Genomic DNA, 24,204 nt, shown 5'->3' with positions numbered 1-24,204 from the left:
TGCAAGGAGCGATGTTTTGACTTTAACAAGATCTCTCTATCCATCTACCACTGTCAACCTCACTACTATTTGAATGATTGGATCAAGTAAGTGTGGCCTACAACTTCACTCACAGATTTTCAACCCATGTCCACTGTGTTAATGGAGAGCACAAACTTCCCTATTCATATAACTGCCTCTTACTTTTTCGTTTCTCGTATGAAAGAGATCTTTAGCTATAGACCAAAATCTCCACAGAACATCCCACCAATAAACACAAGGCTATTTCACTTTACCATTACGAATCATCCTTCTGATATCTTCATCCGAAATATCTTTCGCCCAAAATAGTTCTCACCCCTGTAATGAACAGCTTCATCCACAGTCTTCCTAGTTTCTTGCACCTGCAATTATTTATCCATCTATCTATATCTCTGATGCCCAAACCCTTAGGGAATTCCTATAAAGGGAGTGGCCATAGCAAAAGAGTCTCCACTTACTCCTGTCCTTCCATGCCTTCCTCGCATACACCATTCCACGTATTCTTTCACTATTTCTATCACTCCAGTACCCTTGCACTTTATTTCCCAGTCACAGGTGGTCTTCCTCTCATATTGTAATGTTGCACTTGATTTTAAAGCTTGTTTGTATCAGTAAAAACAAAGGCCTCAAAATGTAGAAACTTAAGACTAACAATGCCTGCTTACTCTGTAAGCTTACCACCTACACACCTCATCAAAGTTAGTGCATTAAAAAAATCAGCCTTTTCTATCACCATCACCTACTATTGTTGCACTGCACACAAGGGCAGAGATCTCAGTCTCTAACTTTTTTTTTTTTTTTTTTTTTTTTTTTTTTTTTTTTTTTTTTATACTTTGTCGCTGTCTCCCGCGTTTGCGAGGTAGCGCAAGGAAACAGACGAAAGAAATGGCCCAACCCCCCCCCCATACACATGTACATACACACATCCACACACGCAAATATACATACCTACACAGCCTTCCATGGTTTACCCCAGACGCTTCACATGCCTTGATTCAATCCACTGACAGCACGTCAACCCCTGTATACCACATCGCTCCAATTCACTCTATTCCTTGCCCTCCTTTCACCCTCCTGCATGTTCAGGCCCCGATCACACAAAATCCTTTTCACTCCATCTTTCCACCTCCAATTTGGTCTCCCTCTTCTCCTCGTTCCCTCCACCTCCGACACATATATCCTCTTGGTCAATCTTTCCTCACTCATTCTCTCCATGTGCCCAAACCATTTCAAAACACCCTCTTCTGCTCTCTCAACCACGCTCTTTTTATTTCCACACATCTCTCTTACCCTTACGTTACTTACTCGATCAAACCACCTCACACCACACATTGTCCTCAAACATCTCATTTCCAGCACATCCATCCTCCTGCGCACAACTCTATCCATAGCCCACGCCTCGCAACCATACAACATTGTTGGAACTACTATTCCTTCAAACATACCCATTTTTGCTTTCCGGGATAATGTTCTCGACTTCCACACATTTTTCAAGGCTCCCAAAATTTTCGCCCCCTCCCCCACCCTATGATCCACTTCCGCTTCCATGGTTCCATCCGCTGACAGATCCACTCCCAGATATCTAAAACACTTCACTTCCTCCAGCCTCTCACCATTCAAACTCACCTCCCAATTGACTTGACCCTCAACCCTACTGTACCTAATAACCTTGCTCTTATTGACATTTACTCTTAACTTTCTTCTTCCACACACTTTACCAAACTCCGTCACCAGCTTCTGCAGTTTCTCACATGAATCCGCCACCAGCGCTGTATCATCAGCGAACAACAACTGACTCACTTCCCAAGCTCTCTCATCCCCAACAGACTTACCAGTACTAATATAACTGAAAACCCCTGTAAATGCATGGTTAGCGATACTGTATTTAACTAAGCAGAACACTGATTCAAGATTAATCAATTCATGTAAAATATTGTAGCTTGGAAAAGCTTCAGTAAAACCTTCAAGGCCATAAAGGGAGCATGTGCGCCAATGCATAGTACATGGTCTATTTCTAAAACAAAGCCAAGGTGGCGAAACAGTAAAACAAAAATGCGCCTGTTGTCTAAAACAAAGCCAGGGTGGCGAAACAGCAAAACAAAAATGCGCCTGTTGTCCGAGTAGCTCAGAAGAAACTCACAGTGTCCAGTAGGAATAAGTTAAGTACATTTGTGTAGAAAAATTAAAAGACTTACATGAAGTATACATTGTAGAAAATAGCAAGAGAAGCTCTAATAAGTTTTATGGTTATGTTAGAAGCAAGACAGTCATTTCCCAGTCAACTGGCCCATTAACTACAGAAAACAGCGACTTGTTTCAACGCAATGAAGCTATGGCAAAAATTTCAAACGACTTATTTGGCATCTGTATTTACAATTGCAGGCACAACTCATGTACAAAATTCATTTTCACTGATAACAGAAGAGGATATTTTTCAACAAACTGATATAAAAGCTGAAGACACACCAGCAATAAACTGAATAAAAGCAAAAAATAGTTGGCCCCATTAAGTTTTATTTGAGGTCAATGTAAGAAGCAAAAAATGATATAGTTTAGCCCTCACTGCCATTTTCAATTAGTCACTTGCTACAGGAAAAATCCTAGATAAATGGAAGTTTGCTCATGTAACATGATGTTCAAAAAAGATACTAGAGTAGTCGCCAATAATTACCATCTAATTACCTCAACATCTGTATTTGTAAAACTTACAGAAATCATTACCAGACCACCATCTAATACATGATACTCGGCATGGTTTTTGATGAAATAACTCATTTCTGACATCCACCTGAATCCTTAATAATCTAATCAACATGTATGATGAAAGTAAAGCAGTTGTCATCTATCTAGATTTTCAACAAGTGTTTGATAAGGTTCTGTATCAAAAGTTACAAGCAAAAATTAAGTTTTATGGATTTCAGTGATCTCTATTTCAGTGGATAGGAAATGGGTAAACTGGCCATAAAAAAAAAAAGCTGGTTAAGCCTCGGAATGGTACACTATAACAAGCAGTGAGCTACAAGGATGTCTTGGGACTGGTTCTCTTTGTCATATCATTGATATTGATAATGGGCTGTACTGTATGATATCAAAATTCTCTGATGATACAAAGCTGGGAAATAAATCTACACATGAACTAAAACAGATAGACTGATGAACTCGGCTTATAGTTGGCAAATGGATTTCAATATCAATAAGTGCAAAGTTTTATGTATCAGTAGTACAAATGGAAAGGTAAGCTAAAGTTTGAATTCTTTTGAAAAGTAACAGTTAATTGAGGAAAAGGAATTGGGTGTAATAATCTCTGGTAATCTAAAATCAAGTAAGCAGTACATAGAAACAGTGAACAAAAAGTAACATAATTCTTAGAATCAGTAGGCAGGGCCTTTAAATTCAAGTCAAGGAAAACCATCCCTCCTCTTTACAATTCATTGGTTTGTCCCCATCTTGATTATGTTCAGTTGTGGTAACCCTACCTCAAAGAGAGAGAGAGAGAGAGAGAGAGAGAGAGAGAGAATGGAGAAAGTGCAGCATCAAGCCATCAAAATGATTCGAGCTTAAAAACAAATCCTGCGAGAGCTGAATAAATGAATCTCTATCTTAAAATACAGAAGGCTAAGCTGGTGATCTAATAAAAGTATTCAAAATTATCTAAAAGCTTTGATGATCTAAAAAGCTAGTTAAGACCTGGCTCCTCTGATTTCACTAGTAGTAACGGATACAAAATCATGAGCAAATGTTTTACCTCAAATTAGGTGAAGCACTTTGTTGTCAACAGGATTTTTAACATCAGTGATTTTCCAGTGATTTTTTACTTATTGTGTTTAAAAGATTTACTATAGACAAGTTCAAGAATAGACGATATAAATTTTGCTTTATGTCTACAACTTACATTATTTGAGCCTCCACATCACATTATTAAATCCTCCTCAGTCACATTGACAGTATACAGGTTATTCTCTCTGAATTATCAGTATGCTTTTTAACTTTTACCATACTAATCTGTGTTTTTGACATCTTCCACTATCAACATCAGCCTTGAAAGGACCCAGTACTTTGTTGCTGTTTGAACTCCTTTATTCTTCAGACCAAGAACAGTGTCTTTACAAATGAATTTCTAAACGACTAAGATAATGAAGTACTGTATGATTTCCTTATTCATGAGAATTACATTCTTACTTTTTCTCAAGAAAGATTAGGCTTGTTTAATTCTAATTTATTCCCAAGAAATTCTGGACTAGGCTTGTAATCTAGAATTTGAAAAAGATATCCCTATCATAATATATTTTTCTGTCTCATAACCATTTATGTTCCTTGGGTCCCATTTATTTAAAAAAAAAACTTATGAGCTCTAAAAACTTGCAGGTACAATTAATCAAACCATGTTAATTTATGTGCTGATTTGCAGGCAAGAGAGCTCCAGTGGGCGCCGATGGGTGTGGTATCAGGTTTATGCCTGGTTCTGCCCTATGATCTTTGGAGCTGTCTCTCTCATCATGGAATTCACTCCTTCCATCAGTAACTGCTACATCAAGCCTAAGTTTGGAACGTACTCATGCTTCTTTAGCTGTGAGTGGTATATTAATCACATAATAATCAATTTTCTACTTCAAATGATACTGACAGGTTATATACTTTCAGCCTTCAGTGTTTATATCTTTATTCTGTGCTTTAATTCCAATATCAAGTAGCAAATCTTTAAAAACTTGCTCTCCCTGATGGATAATGATGTATAATTTGTTTTACTTCACAGTTATGTCTCTATTTCTCCGTTTAGCCATCTAGGTCTGTAAAACGAAATCAGATTAACGTCACTCTTTCCCTGTTTAGCTAAGTATGTTTGTGAAAAGAAATTAGACAAACACCTTCCAGAAGGGGTGCGATTGCCATGGGAATAAAATCAAGTTCTAAGGCCAGCTGTACATCTTTAATCTATTCTTCAATTTGTGGCACTGACATGTTAAGCACACTGCTCATCAATAACATCTTTATATAAATATCACAGCACATTTGAACAATGAGTATAACCAATCATCACATCATAATACTATGATGTAATTTGATAACTGCAATATTCTTTTCTAATAATCATTAGATTTACAGAAATAGACTATCATGGCCACTGGAGACATACTGCAGCCACCATCAAAAACTATGGAATAATAAAACTCTTTACATCTACCGAGTCAGGACTGACATCCACAAGTATAAAACAACTATATTCATTCATTATTCAAAGCTATTGGCATCCTTACCATGGAACAATGTCATGATATCTAACAATTCATGATTTGCAATGAATGACATCAAAACAAAATAGATTAACTCTACATCTTTTAAATCATGATTCTAAATTACAGTCATATTAGAGGATGTTAAGGCCTGTCTACACGAGCGGGCCTGATCGGCGGGCTTGCCCGTTAATGGGCACATTTGACGGGCAAACGATCAAATTGCCCGAAAGCCCGCCAAGCGAAATCACTGAGCTGGTGCCCGGTAGCTGGAGTTTCTACCCTGCCAGACGCAAGATAATATCATGAACCCACAGCGGGCCTTCATCCCACATCCCACGGCATAGTAGCACAGTGAACATTAAACGATGGCAGCCCAGGATAACTCTAGTGAGCCACCAACAATTGTTTGGTCTAAAGCACTTACTAGTACTTTGATTGACCTTTATCATAAGAATCCATGTTTATGGAATGTGAAGCTGAAATGCTATAAGAACAGAGACAAACGCATAACAGCAATGAAGGCTATTGCTGCGGAGATGAGAAAGCATGGTACTTCCGTTACGATGGATGACATAAAAAAGAAAATAGACACGCTGCATAACCAATTTCGGCGTGAATGCAAGAAAGTAAAGCATTCACAGAAGTCAGGAGCTGGGAGTGAGGATATCTATGTACCTAAATTGTGTACTGTACTGCAACTCCGAATAAGTAGACCCACTTGCTAAAAATCGCAGAGTTGCTTCCAGACGAGCTTCTGCTGTAATGCTGTTTCTCATAACTGTGTCTTTCTTCACTATGTATGGCTCCACCTTTGATAAGATGTAAAAAGTCCTTACACTCATCCTCAGGTAATTTCTGAAGTCGTGTTCCTCTACTTTGTAGTTCATGAAGTATTGTTGCAGTGCTTCCAAACATACTTCTTTTCTTTAACCAATCTTTACACCATATCCTTTTCTTCTTTTTCTTCTTGAGACACAAAACTATTATCATGGAGCACAAAATCTTTTTCTTGACAATGCTAGGCACCATGGTTCTCGTACCACACTCCACCCGCTACTGGCAACATCGTCGGGCAGGCCCGGCTGTTCATCACTTCGGTCGTGTGGACAACATTCACGGGCAGGCCCGCCAGAATTTGCCCGTTAACGGGCAAACCCGCCGATCAGGCCTGCTCGTGTAGACAGGCCTTTAGAAATACCTCTTATCCCTAGGGACATTTATCAAGCCATCCCCGTATCAAATACATTATACGTAGAAAAAAGAAAATGTTTTACAAAAATCTCAGTCTCATTCTTTTGAGAGAAGATAAATCACATTTGAAATGGTCTACTGCTGTACTTCAATTATAAATCAACTATATTTTGGACACAGAAGTGATGTATCTAATCACTTTTAAGCTGTCATGAAGTTCAAGTGATTCAGAAAGGCACTTTAAACCAAAAAACTACATACGTTAATCAAAGCACCTGGATGTTTTGGTTGTCCATACATACAGTGCACCAAATTCTTGATACAAATGTCTGAATGTCCATTATCATCCAGTCACCCACATACCTGTCTCTCTCACCTACATCTCACTTTCCTTTCCTTACACGCTGAAACCAATTACATAAAACAACTGCTAGGCATACTTCACAAGTAGCCTTCACCAGAAACCAGTTAAATCATCAAACAACTGCTAGGCATATTTCACAACTAGCCTAGATACCTCATCCCAACTTTCCATCCCACCAGACACAGTGACACACAACAACGGAGCAAAGTGGGCCTATTTCTTTGGTCCTGTGGCAGTGTTGCTACTGGCTGACTTGGTATTCTTCGTCTTGACTGTGCGCTCTCTCCTCGTTACTGTCCAGCAGAGCCACAAGGGTACTGTCCAGAAGCAAGCCAGGCAGCGGCTCCGACTCTGCTTCAAGGTAATATTTGGTCTGCTCTGTAACTGCTTAATTGTACAATACAGGTAGGGAATTGAATTTCTTTGACTCTCACAATGCTTATCAATTTTGTGTATAAATTCTGCATTCCCCGTGTTGTAATTTAACAATCTGTTCATCCACCAATTTATTTGTACAGTCATATTTCCTCAAATGTTTTCTAATGTGTTTCTTGCTGTGACTTCCTGTTTATTTTCCTTTGCTGGTTTTCAAACAACTGTTTACTATCAGCACTATTCCAGTTTGATTTTGATACAAACTTACTGTTGTTCAGGCTATGATGTCTCCTACTTTAAAAAAGATTTTGAGTGATCGGGGCCTGAACATACAGGAGGGTGAGAGGCATGCAAAGAATAGAGTGAATTGGAACGATGTGATATACTGGGGTCGAAGTGCTGTCAATGGACTGAACCAGAGCATCTGGGGTAAACTATGGAAAGGTCTGTGGTGCCTGGATGTGGATAGGGAGCTGTGGTTTCTGTGCATTACACGACAGCTAGAGACTGAGTAGAACAAATGTGGCCTTTTCTGTCTGTTTTCCTGGTGCTGCCACGCTGAAGCATGGGGTAGCGATGCTGTTTCCTGTGGGACAGGGTAGTGACAGGAATGGATGAATATGAACGGCAATCAATTATGAAATATCATACACAGTACACAAAACCTCATTGCATTACATTTAGTGCCGTATACTGATATTCTTAGTGTTAACTCTGACATATAGTTACACATATCTTGATATAATGTGAATAGATATTCTTTCTTCTTAAAAGTTCTTGTGGGTAAACAGATAAGACATTGTAATCTATATGTATTTCCTACTATATTTACATAACATATATGTTCCGACAGTTGCTCCCTGGTTTTTGTGGTTCAAAAAATTTTGGAATACCTGTGCCACACAGGCATTTCTTTGTGAAAGCTCTCAAAATATATTTGATACACCAGTCAAATACTACTAAGTTGGGTTATCACAAAGGGGAGATCAGTTACCACTGCTATTCATATTTGCTGCTTTATTTGTCACATCAGCTATTCTTGGTGATGGGAATCAGCTGGATGGCAGAAATCATATCCTTCCAAATGGGCCCCAGTACTGTGTGGTACATCTCGGACGTCTTTAACTGCTTCCAGGCAAGTTGTGTTATATATGAACATATTATTTCTAAGTTCTTAGTTAGCAAAGGTTCTCCTTCATCAAAAGAATAAATGCAAGTTTCAGTTTTCCAAATAACATTATATCTCTGGTAAACAAGTGCACCATAAACATTATTGTCAATACAAAAGGAAACAACATTACAGGCTTTCAATATTGATGCCTGGCATAAAAAAAAGCAACACTAATCTTTTCTTTCATTATTTTCAGGGATTCATAATCTTCCTGATCTTCATCCTGAAGCCAAAGATCCTAGAAGCTGTGCGTGCAAGGTTGTGTGGCTGCTGTGGGTCACCTCCACCAGCTAAGCCTCGTGGTACGAACACCTTCAGCTCTGTCATCCTTTCCAATACTACCACCCCAGATGAATTCTCACTTGCTAACCAGCAGCTCTCCTTTGCTCGTGTTCATGCACATAATAAACTCTCCCTTTCCCAATCTCAAAACCAGCACTCTCTCCCTCACTCAAGGGTCCATAAGGAGCTCTCCCTTACCTACAATCAGTCTGCCCAATCACATCCTAACCTTGAAAACCATTCATCCAACTCCTTTGGTAAAAAAATACAGCCCCAAGTTGCCAATGGGCTGCCCCCTTCGGCCAACTCCTCTCCCGCCTCATCTCGGCCATCAACACCCAGAACGAACTCAACTCGAGCATCCCTCTCTGCCAGCTGCAAGTCGGTCGATGAAGCTGCATGTTGATACTGTTATGTTGTCTGTACATAATGCATTATCATTAAACTCCCTTCTTTGCACGCCAGTTAAATAATCAAATGTTCAAGGTGATCATTTTCTTGTAGCATAATTGGATCACCATCATCTTCCTGCTGTTACTGTATATATTTATAGAATGTTAGTAAATACATATATGAAATTATTCCTGTACCCTTTTTGTAGCTAGAATCATTTAATTATACATAACTGCTCCTGTGATAGCTGTACAGATAGATTTCCACATTAGGTTACTTGTAGTAAGCACATCACATATGCAAAAAAATCCATTCTCTTGATGACAAATACTAGTACTCTTCATGCATTACAAGATCCATAAACATTTGCCTCAATTCTCAGTTCAAAAGCCACCAGAAAAGGAATAGTCTATGAACAATACATAAGTAAGAACCATGGATTCATCAAATGCTGTTATGAGGATTTAAACCCATGATGACTATCATCACTCCCAGGGTCTTCACCCAACCTAATCTAACCTAACCTAACATAACAGAGATCATACTTGACTACGTTTGCAGTTGATGCCAAATTCGTGATAAATGTAAGGAATGGCCAGAATTGTGTCACCCTTAGGGACTCAGACCAGCTAAAGAGGTGACCAGGTACAGGTTGATAAAATCTTACCTAACCAATTAAAACTCATTGAAAATGAGACATACTAAAAGCAGGCTAACTGCAAATATAATCTTTCAGGAAACAATTTATGGGGAGTCTGTAAGTAAGAGGACCTAGGGGGTCAATAAAATATTCAATGTGTTGCTAAAATACTGTACAGATGTATTTTGGGAAGGAAATCATTTGCTACTTATCAAAATTGTATCTAAAGTAATGTTCATAAACAAGTATGTTTCAAAAAAGGACTTACACCCTTTATTAGATCAAAATTGAATATATTTTTCATGTTTGGCTATATGGCTATATCATTTGAAGAAGTTTATAGATCTCGTAGTAACGGACCCCCATAACAAAGGTGGTACAGTAAATAGGGGTGTAGAGATACTGGGGAGAAGTTAGAGGCTATAAATTTGTCTAAAAGTGTTGAAATAAAAGGAAACATGATTATAATTTTCAAGTTCCTAAAGGAAAATGATAATGTTGACACTGAGCTGTTCTATAAAATCAAATAAGAAATGAACAACCTGTTGCAGAGGAAGAAGTACGTTAGATGAGGAGTAATTCCTGTTAAAAACAAAAATGGTGGATGAATGGAATATATCTAAATTATGAGAATGTGAATGTAGACAGATTACAGAAATGTAAAGGTACTTAAAACAGAAAAGAAAGAAATTCGATGAGAAAGAGCCTCACAATTGTATACCTCCCTTTCCATACCACATTAACAGGTAACAACATGGATGCTTATAGCATACTCTATAAACATGCTAAAACATAAAAGCAATGTAAATATCAATTTGCATTTTATATCTATCTATTTACATCAACATCTGTTCCCTCTGGGAAATCCTGTCAAGGGGGTGGCCATGGCAAAGGTCTCCATTTATTCCTGCCTTACATGCCTCCCTTACATACACCATTCTCCTTACATGCCTCCATTGCATACACCATTCTATGTATTCTTCCATCCTTTCTCTCCCTCTAGTTCTCTTCCACCCTATTTCCATGTCAGATGGTCTTCCTCTCACAACAACACCTTTGATAGTACTATCATACACTCTTCTTGTAAATTCCCCAGTCTTACATTCTTTCCACATGCCCAAAACACCTTAAAGTATTATGTTTCACCCACTCTACCACTCCCTTTTTATCTCCTGCCACATCAAATTTCTTATACATTTTGTATAAACCTCAATAAACACAACCACACCAGAATCCTTACATGTACCTGCTTTTACTTATATATGTAGTGTAACTGTCATGTAAGTGAAAACACAATGCAAAACATAAATCTGGCTTATTGTCTGTACATGCAGTCTATCATAATCTGCTTTTGTTGATCCCATATGTCATGTGATTCACATCAGTGGTTTCACATGTCTCATGTCTAGTCAAAAAACAAATGGAAATGCACTATGGTATCTACATGAATAAAAGATACAGTACATTGTTGCACAGTACTTAACATGTAAAGGTTGAATAGGCGTGAGTTTCATATCTTAGTAAACATCTGAAATAATGTGTTAAAAATTAGGGAAATGTGAAACTTGATAAGCATTTCAGCATCATATTTTTCTATTTAAGTTTATGATTAAAATTTAAGTTCTGATAGATATATACAGTTTATTGTATGTAGCAACAAGTATGGCTTTTTAAATGTATCATTTCTATATGTGGTAAATTAGACTTTTGTATGAAGCAGGGCTCCCTATAAAGCTTAATAATAGCTTTTGAAGTATGTAAGTTGTATACCAAGAGCAGTAATGAGCTGGACTCAGCATAACACATATGTATATAAATATATATTTATAAACACTTGAGCTGTGATCAGAAAGTTCGAAGACTTAGCCTTTTATTCAAAAGAATACTGTACATAAATATTTTTGGAAGCAATCCCTTTCAAGTACAGGTTCACTCAACTACATTTACATGTTAGCATAGTACATTATTTGTACAGTGCAGCCTGAAAATTAGAAAGTCTTAGAAATTTCGATCACATCCTGCATATATATATATAAGTAGGGTACACCATGGAAAGGTCTGTGGAGCCTGGATGTGGATTGGGAGCTGCGGTGCATTATACAGGTGGTGACAGTGTGAAAGAATGGTGCCTTTTTCTGTCTGTTTTCCTGGCACTACCTCGCTGAAGCAGGGGGTAGCAATGCTGTTTCCTGTGGGGCAGGGTAGCGAAATGAATGGATGAAGGCAAGCAAGTATGAATACGTACATGTGTATAAATGTATACGTATGTATATGTAAGTGTATGGGCATTTATGTATACATATGTATATATGAGTGGATGGGTCATTCTTCGTCTGTTTCCTGGTGCCAACTCAATGATGCAGGAAATGGCGATCAAGTTGTCTGTTCATAATAATATTTATGCAGGAAATGGTGAGCATGTGTGAAAAAAAATGTATATAAATATGTATATTGAGAGTGTATTGATTGAGAGATTGAAAGCATGTACTGAGCACCAAATTGGGGATAGTAGTGTGGTATCAAGAAGTGGTAGAGGATGTGTAGATCAGATGTTTGCTTTGAAGAATGTGTGCTAGAAATTACTTTAAAAACAGATGATTTTGTACACGGCTTTTATGGATCAGGAGAAGGAATATGATAAGAGTTGACAGGGTATTAAGAATATATGGTATGGGAGGTAAGCTGCTAAAAGCAGCAAGAAGTTTTTATCAAGTGTGTAAGGCATGTGTACAAGCAAGAAGAGAGGAGAGTGAGTGGATCCCACGGAAGGTCGGTCTGTAGCAGGGGTAAGTCAATGCACCATGGTGGTTTAATGTGTATGGATGGGGTGGTGAGGCTCAGTCCTCTGTCCTCATTGCTACATTGCCAATGCGGAAAACAGCGAATATGCATGATTTTCTTTTTATTATACTTGACTGCCGTTCCCCGCGTAAGCGAGGTAGCTCCAGGAAATAGCCGAAGAATGACCCATCCACTCATATACACATATATCAAGCAGTAAATATAGACAGATGAAATCACATCGAATATCAGGAATTCATATTTCATGTACTGTTCCACTATAAGTAAAAAAAAATCTATGCCTTACATAATACTGTATTCATGGTTTACAAAATGTACAAAAAAGTGCAAAATATCAATAGTCTAAATTCATCAACAAGAAAAGCCAATGGGAAAAAGCCCAAGTCCCACTGCTTACTACTGTCTTTCTGAAAAACTCTAATAACTTCTTTCCTCACTTGGTATTGCTGAATTATGTCCTTAGAATGTAAATAAAATAACTATTGGTAATTACAGGTATCTATCCATGATGTCTCCATATATGTAAAATGTTCACAGCAATGTTTATAGTTTTAAACTATTATGATCCATTTCTTTACTTATGTTTAGAAATCTGCTTCAAATAACCTTGTAGAGATGTATTTAGAAGATCAATGTCTACCTAGGTTGAGACAATCAAGAATGTTTTCTTAACATCATTGAGGTTATGTATTCTAATGAAATGATTTATGTATTAAAATTTGTAATGAACAATTCTCCTAACTGGTTACATACAAAGATGTAAGTTTCAGTCTACAAGTGGCAATCTAGTATTAAAAATGGTTTTAAGCTGAACCCTCCAACTGTATATTTACCAAACTTTAGTATATCACTATCAACAACACTGTACTGTTAAAATCTATATAGTATAATTCTACAAATTTTTTTGCTTGTAGTAATGACTGAAATTTATGTCTGTGAGAGATGTGAAAAAAGAGCAGTGTTACCAATGATGATCTAATTAATTTTCCAATATATATTTCAGAAACTTAAGTCATATTTCAGATTAATTTTCTATGCTAGTTATGTTTCCTGCTGCCACAGCGAGTCCTTTACCTGTGCTCTCTTTCCCTGTAACCAACATATTAAACTTACCCTGCATGTTCCTGTTACCTATGGTATGAATCCTAACGTTATGTGATGCACACATATGTAATGTTTATCTAGAGAAGATATAATGCAATTATAATCTAAGAGCAGAATGCAACTGTTTCAAAGTCCTTTCATTCTTTCTTCTGGAAAAATGTCCCTTGCTTTGCTCTTTGCGATCAAAATGAGAAATCTTTCATCATCCATTTAACACTGCTGATCATGAAGTAACTATTTTGAAAATAGTTCTTTTATGGCATGGGATGTTTCTGAATGATCCGCCTCACTACAAAGAATTTGTATTGGTAGTAATGACCGAATCAACATGCAACATGACCTTATGTAATTGCTTCCTGAATGCAGCCATTACCACTTCATTGTGGGCTATCACTAACAATGAATATATAGGTAATCCTTTGTAGCTCAGTACAGTATATATGCACAACTACTCCCACTTTTACTCTGATTTTAATAAAAAGTGTCTTCCTCTGATGAAGAATACAAATATAATTACTTTCATGTCCTAAAGACTATCATCCTGGGTAGGGCTATCAGCCTGCAGCCAAGCCAGCTGTTCATTTGCTCCTCAGGGCTGGTTTATAAATGGGTATCAAGAGTAGAATGGGGAATATAATCAATTTATTAATCATATAACCCCAAGGTCCCTTTTTTAACAGAGTTACTGCAATTTCAAGGACATGCAACAATCAGCAGGGAAATCATGGATTCCTTTGGCATCATGAGTTTCCCACTGAAATTGTACTACTTTTCATCTACTGACAGTGATACAATCTCACAGAAGGTGACTTTCTACTCGCAGTATAATGAAATGAAGACAGAGTTATGCATCACCAGTGGGCTGCATAACATTATTATATATACCCAGCAACCCTTTCTCTGATGGGGCTCCTGCAGCTTCAAGGCTGCACTACTTCCGGTAGCATAGAAATGACAGACTCCTTTTGAACGAGAAGTTCCTTAATAAGAGTGTACTTGGTATCCCATCATATCACAGTAGGAAACTAAAAAGGGTGGAAGCAGGGGACTGGGAATCCTCCTCTCCTGTAATAAGCCAAGTAAGGATATTTTCTTGATGCTACCTCACTAAAAAGGGAATTGCTGAACACATATGAAAGAAGTACATATATAATGAATCTAAAATACCCAAATCTAAGACAAAATTGCCTGTGCCATCTCGGCTACCACAAATATGAAATGGAGTTTCCTTTATGTACAATTACAAGCAAAACTATCATCTCAATTTCCTCCTAGTTTCAATAACCATTCTAGCTTCAATAACAATGCATACTTTTATGTATCTTCCATCCATGGATCATTGCATGCCAAACTCCAAACTAATTATGTTGAGCCCTGCCTGCCATGCAAGCCACGTCCAACAAGACAGCACGATGCTTGCTCTCCTTACCATCCCCCTCCAAGGTCTTATTCAGGTAAGTTTCTTGACAATTTGCATGGTATCAAAGTTTGTCACATTAGTGAAGCAACAATTTATGTTCTCTATTATGGTCTAAGCTTGACCCTTTCAAGAATCAAGGGCACACAGCATTACAGTCTTATTCATATTTACCCTAAACCGAGGAAATGTGACACAGCAAGCGAACTTTTCTAAACCACCAACAACATTTCACAGATAATTACTATATGCCTAAAATTAAGCTTCCTTTTGAAAATTATATTTTCATTCCAGCTTCAAATCATCTGTAAAATACCACCAATGACCACAACCTTGAATCATTCCCCAAAATCATATCCAGACAAACTACTAGCCTGATCAGGACTTTTGTCTTTTATTTTCATAAATAAACTTTTAGTCAATTATCCAACAACCCCCTCACATAACCTTCCTAACTTGGCAACCATACTTAAAACTTGGACAATATCTGAATGGGATTGATGTAATCTAGTTAAATTCAATACTTCTAAAAGCCAGTTTCTTTTCATCACTCTCTATTATATCAAATCTAACCCAATCAGTTAATCCAGTGATCTTACTATTCAAATTTTCAATTCCACATATATACTATCACTATCATCATTTTAAACCTACTGACTCTGGAAAACATCTAAGAAGCATGGCAATCCAACTTTGAAAAAAAAAAGAGTAGGAGGTCCATCATTCAAAACATTTCACTCATGAGCAGTTGCTCCGAGAGCATTGCTAAGTTATCCAGGGTGTTCTTCTTTTTGCTTGAAATAATTACACAATGCTTCATCTTAACTCTTTCTCACTTCTGAACCTGTACCCTTTTCTCTTTGCCTTTGTCAATTTTCTTGCACTGTTTTTGGGATTCAGCTTTAAGATATAAAGGCTTTTGGACTCTTTTAATAGCTAAATCAAGAAACATCTAACTGGATGTTTTATGATACAAATATTGTGTTCACTTTGGCTAACAGAGGGTTGGCCGATTCTACATCTGTTTTCCCACAACCAGACTGACTACAGGATTGTTTATCTCCTTGTTTTTTTGTAGTTTTTTGTAGTTCTCAAAATCTGTCTTCCTGAAAAAATGGGTAAAATTTCTATTGTCTTCTATGAGGCCCAACCTTAATTTTAGCAACCATGCCCATGATGAAAGACACAAAAAGAAAATCACATGATTCATGATCTTATTTTCTTAGCTCCTGATTAACAAAGTTGCTCATATCTACTTCCCTTATCCCCTTGTATTTGCCTAGAAACACTGAAGTTTTATAATCATACAAAGCAGCAGGAAAAGTACTCCAAAATAAACACCACTTACTCCAAAATTCTTTCCACTCAACAAAATTCTAAGGACAGTTCTAACTCATCCTCCTTTGATCACTGTATTCCATACTAATGTTTTCCTACTACAATCATAACAGGACACCACTCCAGAATATCTCCGATTCTTTCCTAATCAAACTGATAACCTAGATCTTGCATTTTTTTCGGTGTATGCTTCTATGCCTTTAACCAGAACAATCTTCCAACTTGCCAAGTTTCATTTTTGAATCAGCTCGCAAAACATCACTCTCCCAATAAAGTGATTGCCATAGGGTCCACTCTGTTCCAACCATGTCTTAGCTTTATTCCACAACTGCCCAATATCACTTTCACTTTACAAGTTTATTATATAACTACCACAGCAACAGACAACCCTGATGTATTCTCACATTTCTTTCATCCCACTCTCTCATATAATCATATACTATACTTATCTATTACACTTTACCCTGTCTCCCACGTTAGCGAGGTAACGCAAGGAAACAGATGAAAGAATGGCCCAAACCACCCACATACACATGTATATACATACACGTCCACACACGCACATATACATGCACATGATAACCATTGCCATTCCATAGGCAATCTTTGCATTCTCCCTCACTGTCCTGTCCAAACTTCTTTTGCCTTCTTGCCATACGCTCTGTCAGTCAGGATAGGAAGATATTCCTCTGTAAATCTAATAATCTTATTTCCTTTACATTTACGATGCAGAACAATCAATGTTTTTGTCTAGTCAACTGGAACACAACATACATTCTTCATACTCATTTCGAAGTACTCTCTTGCTTAAATTTTCATCATGTTTGTCATCATCAATACCCACACCTCTTTATTTTCTGTTTATATTACTTTTACAATGAATGTCCTATAGTCACACTGAAATTCTTAACTAGTTCATTATTAGTGCTTAAGTTATGAATCCACTTTGAAAAACCTCTATTTGTTCTTTGAAATCAAGACCTTTAAACACGACCTTATACTATACTCTATATACAACACAGAAATTAGGTCTCTCTAAGGTAGGTATCCATAATGCTGCTTTCTACATTCTTCCTTTTCAGTCTTCTGAACATGGAGATTTGGCATTATTTAAAATAAATCAACCTGGAAACTTATTTCATACTTTGCAGTAAAATAAGCATCAAATGAATCAATGCACAAGCTCTTGGGAGCGCTAGTTATTAGTGAAAAAAAACATATAATAACTATCTGTAGAAGCTCACACCAGCCATTCTAACTAGTGTTATGTCTATATTCAACTTTGCTTCATAGTATGTACACAAGGATTGCCAAAGTGCTTCTACAACTTTACTTATAAGTGACATTAGTTTCAACTAAATCTGGTTATATTTGGCAGGACCTATGGCTATGCGAGGGACCACAGAGGAGGAAATTGCCACGGGCTCTGACGTTGCAATCATACCAACTTCCAGAACAAGCCAAGATGCTTAATAAGACCTGTATCTGAAATTATGTCACTCAACCAACTGCTTCTACAGTTTTGCTACAGCTTTGCTACATCACTGTGCCTCAAACAAAAATTTACACATATTTGATTAATGCCACTCTCCGAAAAATAAGCATGATCCAATTGCACTTTTTTCAATCTACATGGGTTTCTGTTTGGAATAATGCAATTATCACTGGGCTAGCAGGATGGAGGTGTGGCACTGCCATCATGAATACAGTCTATGTTTATGGAGTGCTACAGTATACTGTATATGTTTTGCTCCTTGCAACATGCCACCAAAGATTTTTAAGTTCTTCTAATACTGGTGGTGCTAAGAAGCTCAAGGCTATCACCAATGAGGTTAAAATGGAAGTGTTCAAACATTATGACAGAATGGAATGAATATCTGATATTAAGCGTACCCTTGGACGTAGAGAATCTACTTTACAGACTATTCATAACAGTGCAAAGAAGATCAAGGGAAATGCCAAGAGCAGGACATTAATCAGTGGATCTAAGGCCTTGTATTCCGGAAGTTTGATCAAGGAGAGAATGGAACGAGTGTTGACTACATGGATCAAACAACTAACCTGAAAATGTTCATATAAGCATGCTAGTGATACAAGCAAATGCTCGGAGTATATATGATGACAGCAGTGTAAAAAGAGCAGCGAAGACATCTTAGGCAAGTCCTTGTTGGTTTGCAACATTTAAGAAATGTCACAATTAAAACATCAAGACGACTGCTTTTTCTGATATCACTGCCGCTGAAAATTTCCAGAAAACCTCAAAACCATCACGGAAGATGGTTCTTCTTTGAAAATTTTTAATGTACGTGAGACCATTTTGGAGGAGAATGACTTTGAAAACAGAAAATTTCCATGATAAGAAGACTACACCAGGATTCACCTCGCAATGCTTGTGGAGAGGAAATGCAGATGACAGCAAGCTTAAACCATTAATAGTATAACATAAAAAAAATTCAGGGCTCTTAAGATACATGAGCAATATATTTGCATGTATTATTATTCTAATGTAAATGGGTCAATAAAAGGCAGTTACCTGTGGCTATATTGCTTCAAAGCTCCATGTAGTGCTGAAAGAGTACTGTGCAAGGATTAATACAAGTCTCAAGACTCTCCTTATCAAAAATGCCCCTAGCCATCCACCTTGAATACAGGGCCTTAGTGAGAACATCAAACTAGTCATTCTTCTGCCTAACACAACATCTCTAATCAAGCCAATGTACCAAGGGGTGATATCTACTTTCAAGGCCTTCTATTTACAGAGAGCATCTGCAAAGCTCATGGAGGCTACAGACGATAACCAGTTGACCATGAAAATATTCTGCAAGTCCTTCATCTTCAGGGATGCCATCATGGTCATCAGTGAGGCCTGGAAGGAAATCACCAGTGCTTGTATGAACAGAATTTGGTGGAACCTTTGCCCTATGCTTTTTCAAAGATTCCAGGGTTTTGACGTCAACACCAAAGCATCAAGAAAGCATCACATATTGTGAAAGCAGTGAAATACGTCAGCTTTGATGAGGAGGATGCAGTGGAGTTGCTAAACTCACATAAGGAAGAGCTCTCAAATGCAGGTCTTCTTTAGATGGAAAAGGAACACCAGAAGGTGGTGGTAGCAAACAGCTGAGTAAGAGCATTCTCACTAGCAAGGGGTTGGATGAAGAATTTCACCATACTGACCTAGATCTCACTATTTTTGACAAGGATGACCCAAACAAAATGGGATTTAAGGGCAGCCTGAAATATCCTGGCTGACGTCAGGTGCTATGAAGAAATCCACCATGAAAAGATAAAGAATGCTAAACAGACAACATTTGATTTATTTTTTAAGAAAGTAGACACTCATAAGGAGGACCAGCCATTAGCATCTAGTGGCATAATAGCCGATCTCACACACCATCATCACTACCTTGCAAAACATACATCATCTGACCTAGATAGCCCCCTGTCCAACTCACTCCTCCACTTACCTCCATCCTCTACAAAAAACCAGCATGTAATTCAGGTTAAAGAAGTAAGCATAAGTGCTGGAATTATGGTAAGTTTGTTATTTTCTGATATTATTCATGGAATTCACTGTACAATATGTACAGTATATTACAGTCTTTTGTATTTCCTGATACTTGTATAATGTAGTCTTTCACTGGCACAATATTCAACAATGTCATTGGTAAAAAAACCACTTAATCTTTTATATCATAACCATATTCACCATTTCCCGCATTAGCGAGGTAGCGTTAAAAGCAGGGGACTGAGCCTTAGAGGGAATATCCTCACTTGGTCCCCTTCTCTGTTCCCTCTTTTGGAAAATTAAAAAAAAACGGGAGGGAAGCATTTCCAGCTCTCCACTCCCTCCCCTTTTAGTTGCCTTCTACAACAATCTATATGTTTTTGATTTATGCGACCAGTTTTAAGAAAGTAATTCCCATAAATCAACAGGAACACTTTCCAGCTATCACCATTGAATCACAACAACACTGTGTGTGAATGAAGTAAACTTTTGGCACTGACTCAGTTATTTAAAGAAATGTAGAAATGACTACTGAATTCAGAAAGTTGTCATCTACATGACTGTCTTCTAAATCTGCATTATTACAGTGATTATCATGCAAGTTTACAGACTTATTCATTCAAAAAGAAAATGTACACATAGTAAGTATAAGTACATTTATAACAGAGTTAAAGACATGTCTGTAAATTCAAGATCATACAACCCATAAGACAAGATGAAGTTTCTAGCAGTGATGTAAAATTTCTTATAGTGTATATGGACTAAAGATGGGCAAAACTAGAATCAGTTAAATACATTGCCTGCAGTTCAGGGAAGGATCATGGAATGAGGCCTTCTGAATAATGAGCAGATACCTCATTCATGAACAAACTGCAGAAGTCACAACAGAAGTGAAAATAATTCTATCTAAAATTTCTGTTGGATTTTTAAAGGTAGAATGTACACAAATGTACTTCTCATCCATAAGATGAGAGGCACACAAGTTGTAACTCTGATAAGCCAAAAGATAAACAATTATGATTTTATGTCAAAATATCATTTCAAACCAAAACTGGTTTAAAAATCTAAGCACGACACCAATTCTAAAAATGTATTAGAGCACAAAATACTACAAACTCAAATCATTACATAATGTGATGCGACATGGAAACACCATTAAAGATAAACCAATAGCTACATAAAGAGCTTTAGTCCAGCACTAGTACTCTGTCGTAAATATATCTGAGAAAGAGCTGGCATCCTTCTAAAACTTTACAAAATATAACATTTTGCTTTAGATATATTTTCTTTATTTGACTGTATAACTTCAAAATGAAATATGAACTATGTACTTTATATTCTAAGTATGTATAAATACCTATATCTTAACACATATCAAACAATATTCAATTTTCTTATAGTATTTATAAATTATTTATGCCTTACGTATACAATTCTTTGTACAGTATTCCTATAATTCTATTGCATACATTAGGCAAATACAGGATCTCTGAGATAGCCCTTGACTGCTTGCTACAGTTCGCAATTTCTCTACTGATTAGCTATGCAACACATTCAAGTCATCAGGCTGTAAAATATGCATGAATTTTTTTGTGTCATGTATGAGTTTTTAAATACTTTATACTTAACATTAAGCAGAATGTGCTAAGCAATTTGCTAACTTTTGAATAAGTATTAATAGTAGAGATATCTAAAAGAGTGGTGAGACTAAGTAGATAGCAGTACAAATAGTATGAATGAAATCTTTTACTTTAATCATCTGTAAACCCAGATATCCCAAGCAACATTTAATCATTTAATAGATTCACTACAAATGAGTATATAAGCAAAAAAAAACAAAAACAAATCTAACTCGGATATTTGTTTGTTAGGTATGCCTGTTTCTCATTATTCTACTTTGAACATGGAAAGCAGTTTACTGAATTTTAATACAAGTACCTGTATTAACTGTACATATATTTAAAATATTCATAAGACTAGGTCTGAGTAAATCACATCATACACAGTATGGATGGTACAAATCTTTCAGTTTATGCAAAATCATAAAACCTTACATTCTAAGAGATTTTTGGTCATGCACCAAATGCACAGTAACAACATACAAGCCCTTAATTTGCCTCAAAATTTGAGGTCATGCCAGTTACAAAATGAATCCTTAGATTCATTCATACATGTACCATAAGACTCAAATCTATTCACTGTTTCCGTTGTTCATTCTTTACTTTGTCTGACGTTATCAATCATTACAGTAACTGTTTGCCGAGAGAGGCTAATATCAGAAAATGTTGCTCTTCACAACACCAAATTTCTGCTGCAGTTACAAAATGCCCATCTGCATATGGCTCAAGCCATTTAGCAGTTACTTTGCTAAGAGAATAACTTACTTTTGTACTACCTGAATAATCATTTAGATCAATGTATCTCTTCATCGTGTAAGATACTTTTGTTTTTTGTAGCTGTCCTTTAATTTCACTACATTTTTTCTTAAAGTTTAGGTGTTTAATGATAGCAAATATTGCATTCTTTCATCACTGCCACAAATTCTGAACTTTCAAGCATACTGGTTTGACTTTGAAACTCTCGAAAAGTGTTTTTCAGTCCAATCATTACTAAACTCTCTGCATTCTCTATTCTCTTCTTAAGAGACGGTGCCATCATGTGTCTTGAAATCAATATCAATGTTCTAAATACATAACTGATATACTATGTACAAATAGCAGTATACAACAACTTGATTGCTCTTTCTTTTCATGGGTAACTGATGCACAACAACATGGCAGAATTGGTCCCAGTGGTGCATATAGAGGATGATATTTTTTTATTTATCATACTTTTCCGGTCTCCCGCGTTAGTGAGGTAGTGCTAGGAAACGGACGAAAGAATGGCCCAACCCATCTACATACACATACCTATACATTTTAACGTATACATACATATACATACACAGCCATCTACACGTTTATATTCATACTTGCTGCCTTCATCCATTCCTGTTGCCACCCAGCAACACATGAAATGGCACCTCCCCTCACCCACATGAGGTAGTGCTAGGAAAAGACAACAAAGGCCACATTCGTTCACACTCAATCTCTAGCTGTCATGTGTAATGCACCGAAACCACAGCTCCCTTTCCATATCTAGGATCCATGTATACATAATGTATACATAATATGGTCGGAACCAAAACTCCCTTGAAAAGAACAATGCAATCGAGACAAACTACAAGCTACCTTGCTATTAATACTAATATGTCTATAAAATTGAAACAAAAGTAAAAATTGATTTGTATAAACCTTTTTTCTTTTATTATGTAAATACGCATCACTTTGAATTACGTTGCCTCGAGGCCTAAGCTTACATAATAATACTGTCGAGCAATTATGTGCTGGACTGAAATTGCATGGTAGGTCAGATGTGGCCAACTGGCCTTAGTTTGGCCACCTCTGCTCTATAATAAATATGCTAGAGAACAATAATTGTATAATATACAATCACAATGTTGTAGGACATCAGAAACTCTCAAAATTTCTGTCATTAAAATCTGTTTTGAAAAATGACTCTTACTAACACAGGAAAATGCTAGGAAATTATGATAAAGACCTGAATCAATTTGTGACAATGTTGAAAATCATCCTAACAATGACCATCATCAATAGAGAATTACAGTATCTTCATGATCTTCACTGACTAGAGGAGGTCTTTTTGCCTTATAAACAACTTCCACTTTTGCATTTGTGGGCTTATATCATCTCACACCACTGCCAGCAGAAATAATATGTTAAAATCCTAAGGGTATTACAAAACCAAGCTGTCGTAAACTTTCACTGTGTTATGGGTATCAATTATTTTATGCATTTTCACCCAAAGAATACAACATATCTATAGTCAGTAACCATACTTAGGGGTAAGTGTAACATGTTTTTACTTCATATTCATGTATTAATTTCCTTGCTTTTAAGATATGTTTGCATACCTGCAAGTTTTCTATTGTAAAACTTGATGCAGCTTTCCTTTACAAATAAAACTCTATTGAATAACACCAGTTTGTATTTTCCCTTTTTTAATATCTAACCATGTTTACTCTAAAAAGGTCTTTATATATTTCAAACATTCAATTTCCCAACAATCCATTCCCTTTAAATCATCCCACACATCAAAATCACCCCTTAGTTTTCATCTCGGCTCAATTCTTTTTTATTGTCAAACAATACTTTAAATCATTTTATACGACTAGCACTTGCCAATCTTCATGATGGAACTCTCAGAGCACCAGTTCCACTAGCATAATTTCTCTATGTTTCATACCCAAACTCTCAAGTCAACGTCCCCCCCAAAAAAATTTCACATCAAATTTTATCTGTACA

At 36.8% G+C, this 24,204-nt stretch overlaps 1 protein-coding gene and 1 long non-coding RNA gene across 4 annotated transcripts in view; one reads left to right on the top strand and one right to left on the bottom strand.

The window, feature by feature from the left end:
- Positions 1 to 24,059, top strand: part of LOC139761629 (uncharacterized) — a 124,409-nt gene extending 100,350 nt beyond the window's left edge. The window contains exons 12-16 of one of the 2 annotated variants that reach the window (XM_071685911.1): positions 4,430 to 4,590; positions 6,990 to 7,171; positions 8,219 to 8,320; positions 8,553 to 8,658; positions 17,711 to 24,059. In XM_071685911.1, the coding sequence (XP_071542012.1) occupies positions 4,430 to 4,590; positions 6,990 to 7,171; positions 8,219 to 8,320; positions 8,553 to 8,658; positions 17,711 to 17,805 (646 nt within the window). In that variant the 3' untranslated portion in view covers positions 17,806 to 24,059. Of the gene's footprint in view, positions 1 to 4,429; positions 4,591 to 6,989; positions 7,172 to 8,218; positions 8,321 to 8,552; positions 10,795 to 17,710 lie in introns of those variants that run through there. The other variant, XM_071685910.1, reaches the window with a different exon arrangement.
- The window catches only part of LOC139761633 (uncharacterized), a 241,978-nt gene that overhangs the window by 122,837 nt on the left and 94,937 nt on the right, over positions 1 to 24,204 (bottom strand). The gene's annotated exons all lie outside the window — the stretch shown is intronic.

This window comes from Panulirus ornatus, chromosome 41 (assembly GCF_036320965.1).
Source record: "Panulirus ornatus isolate Po-2019 chromosome 41, ASM3632096v1, whole genome shotgun sequence".
Classification (NCBI taxonomy): Eukaryota; Metazoa; Arthropoda; class Malacostraca; order Decapoda; family Palinuridae; genus Panulirus; species Panulirus ornatus.
The sequence above is the reverse complement of the archived record's forward strand: the minus strand, read 5'-3'. Positions and strand labels throughout refer to the sequence as shown.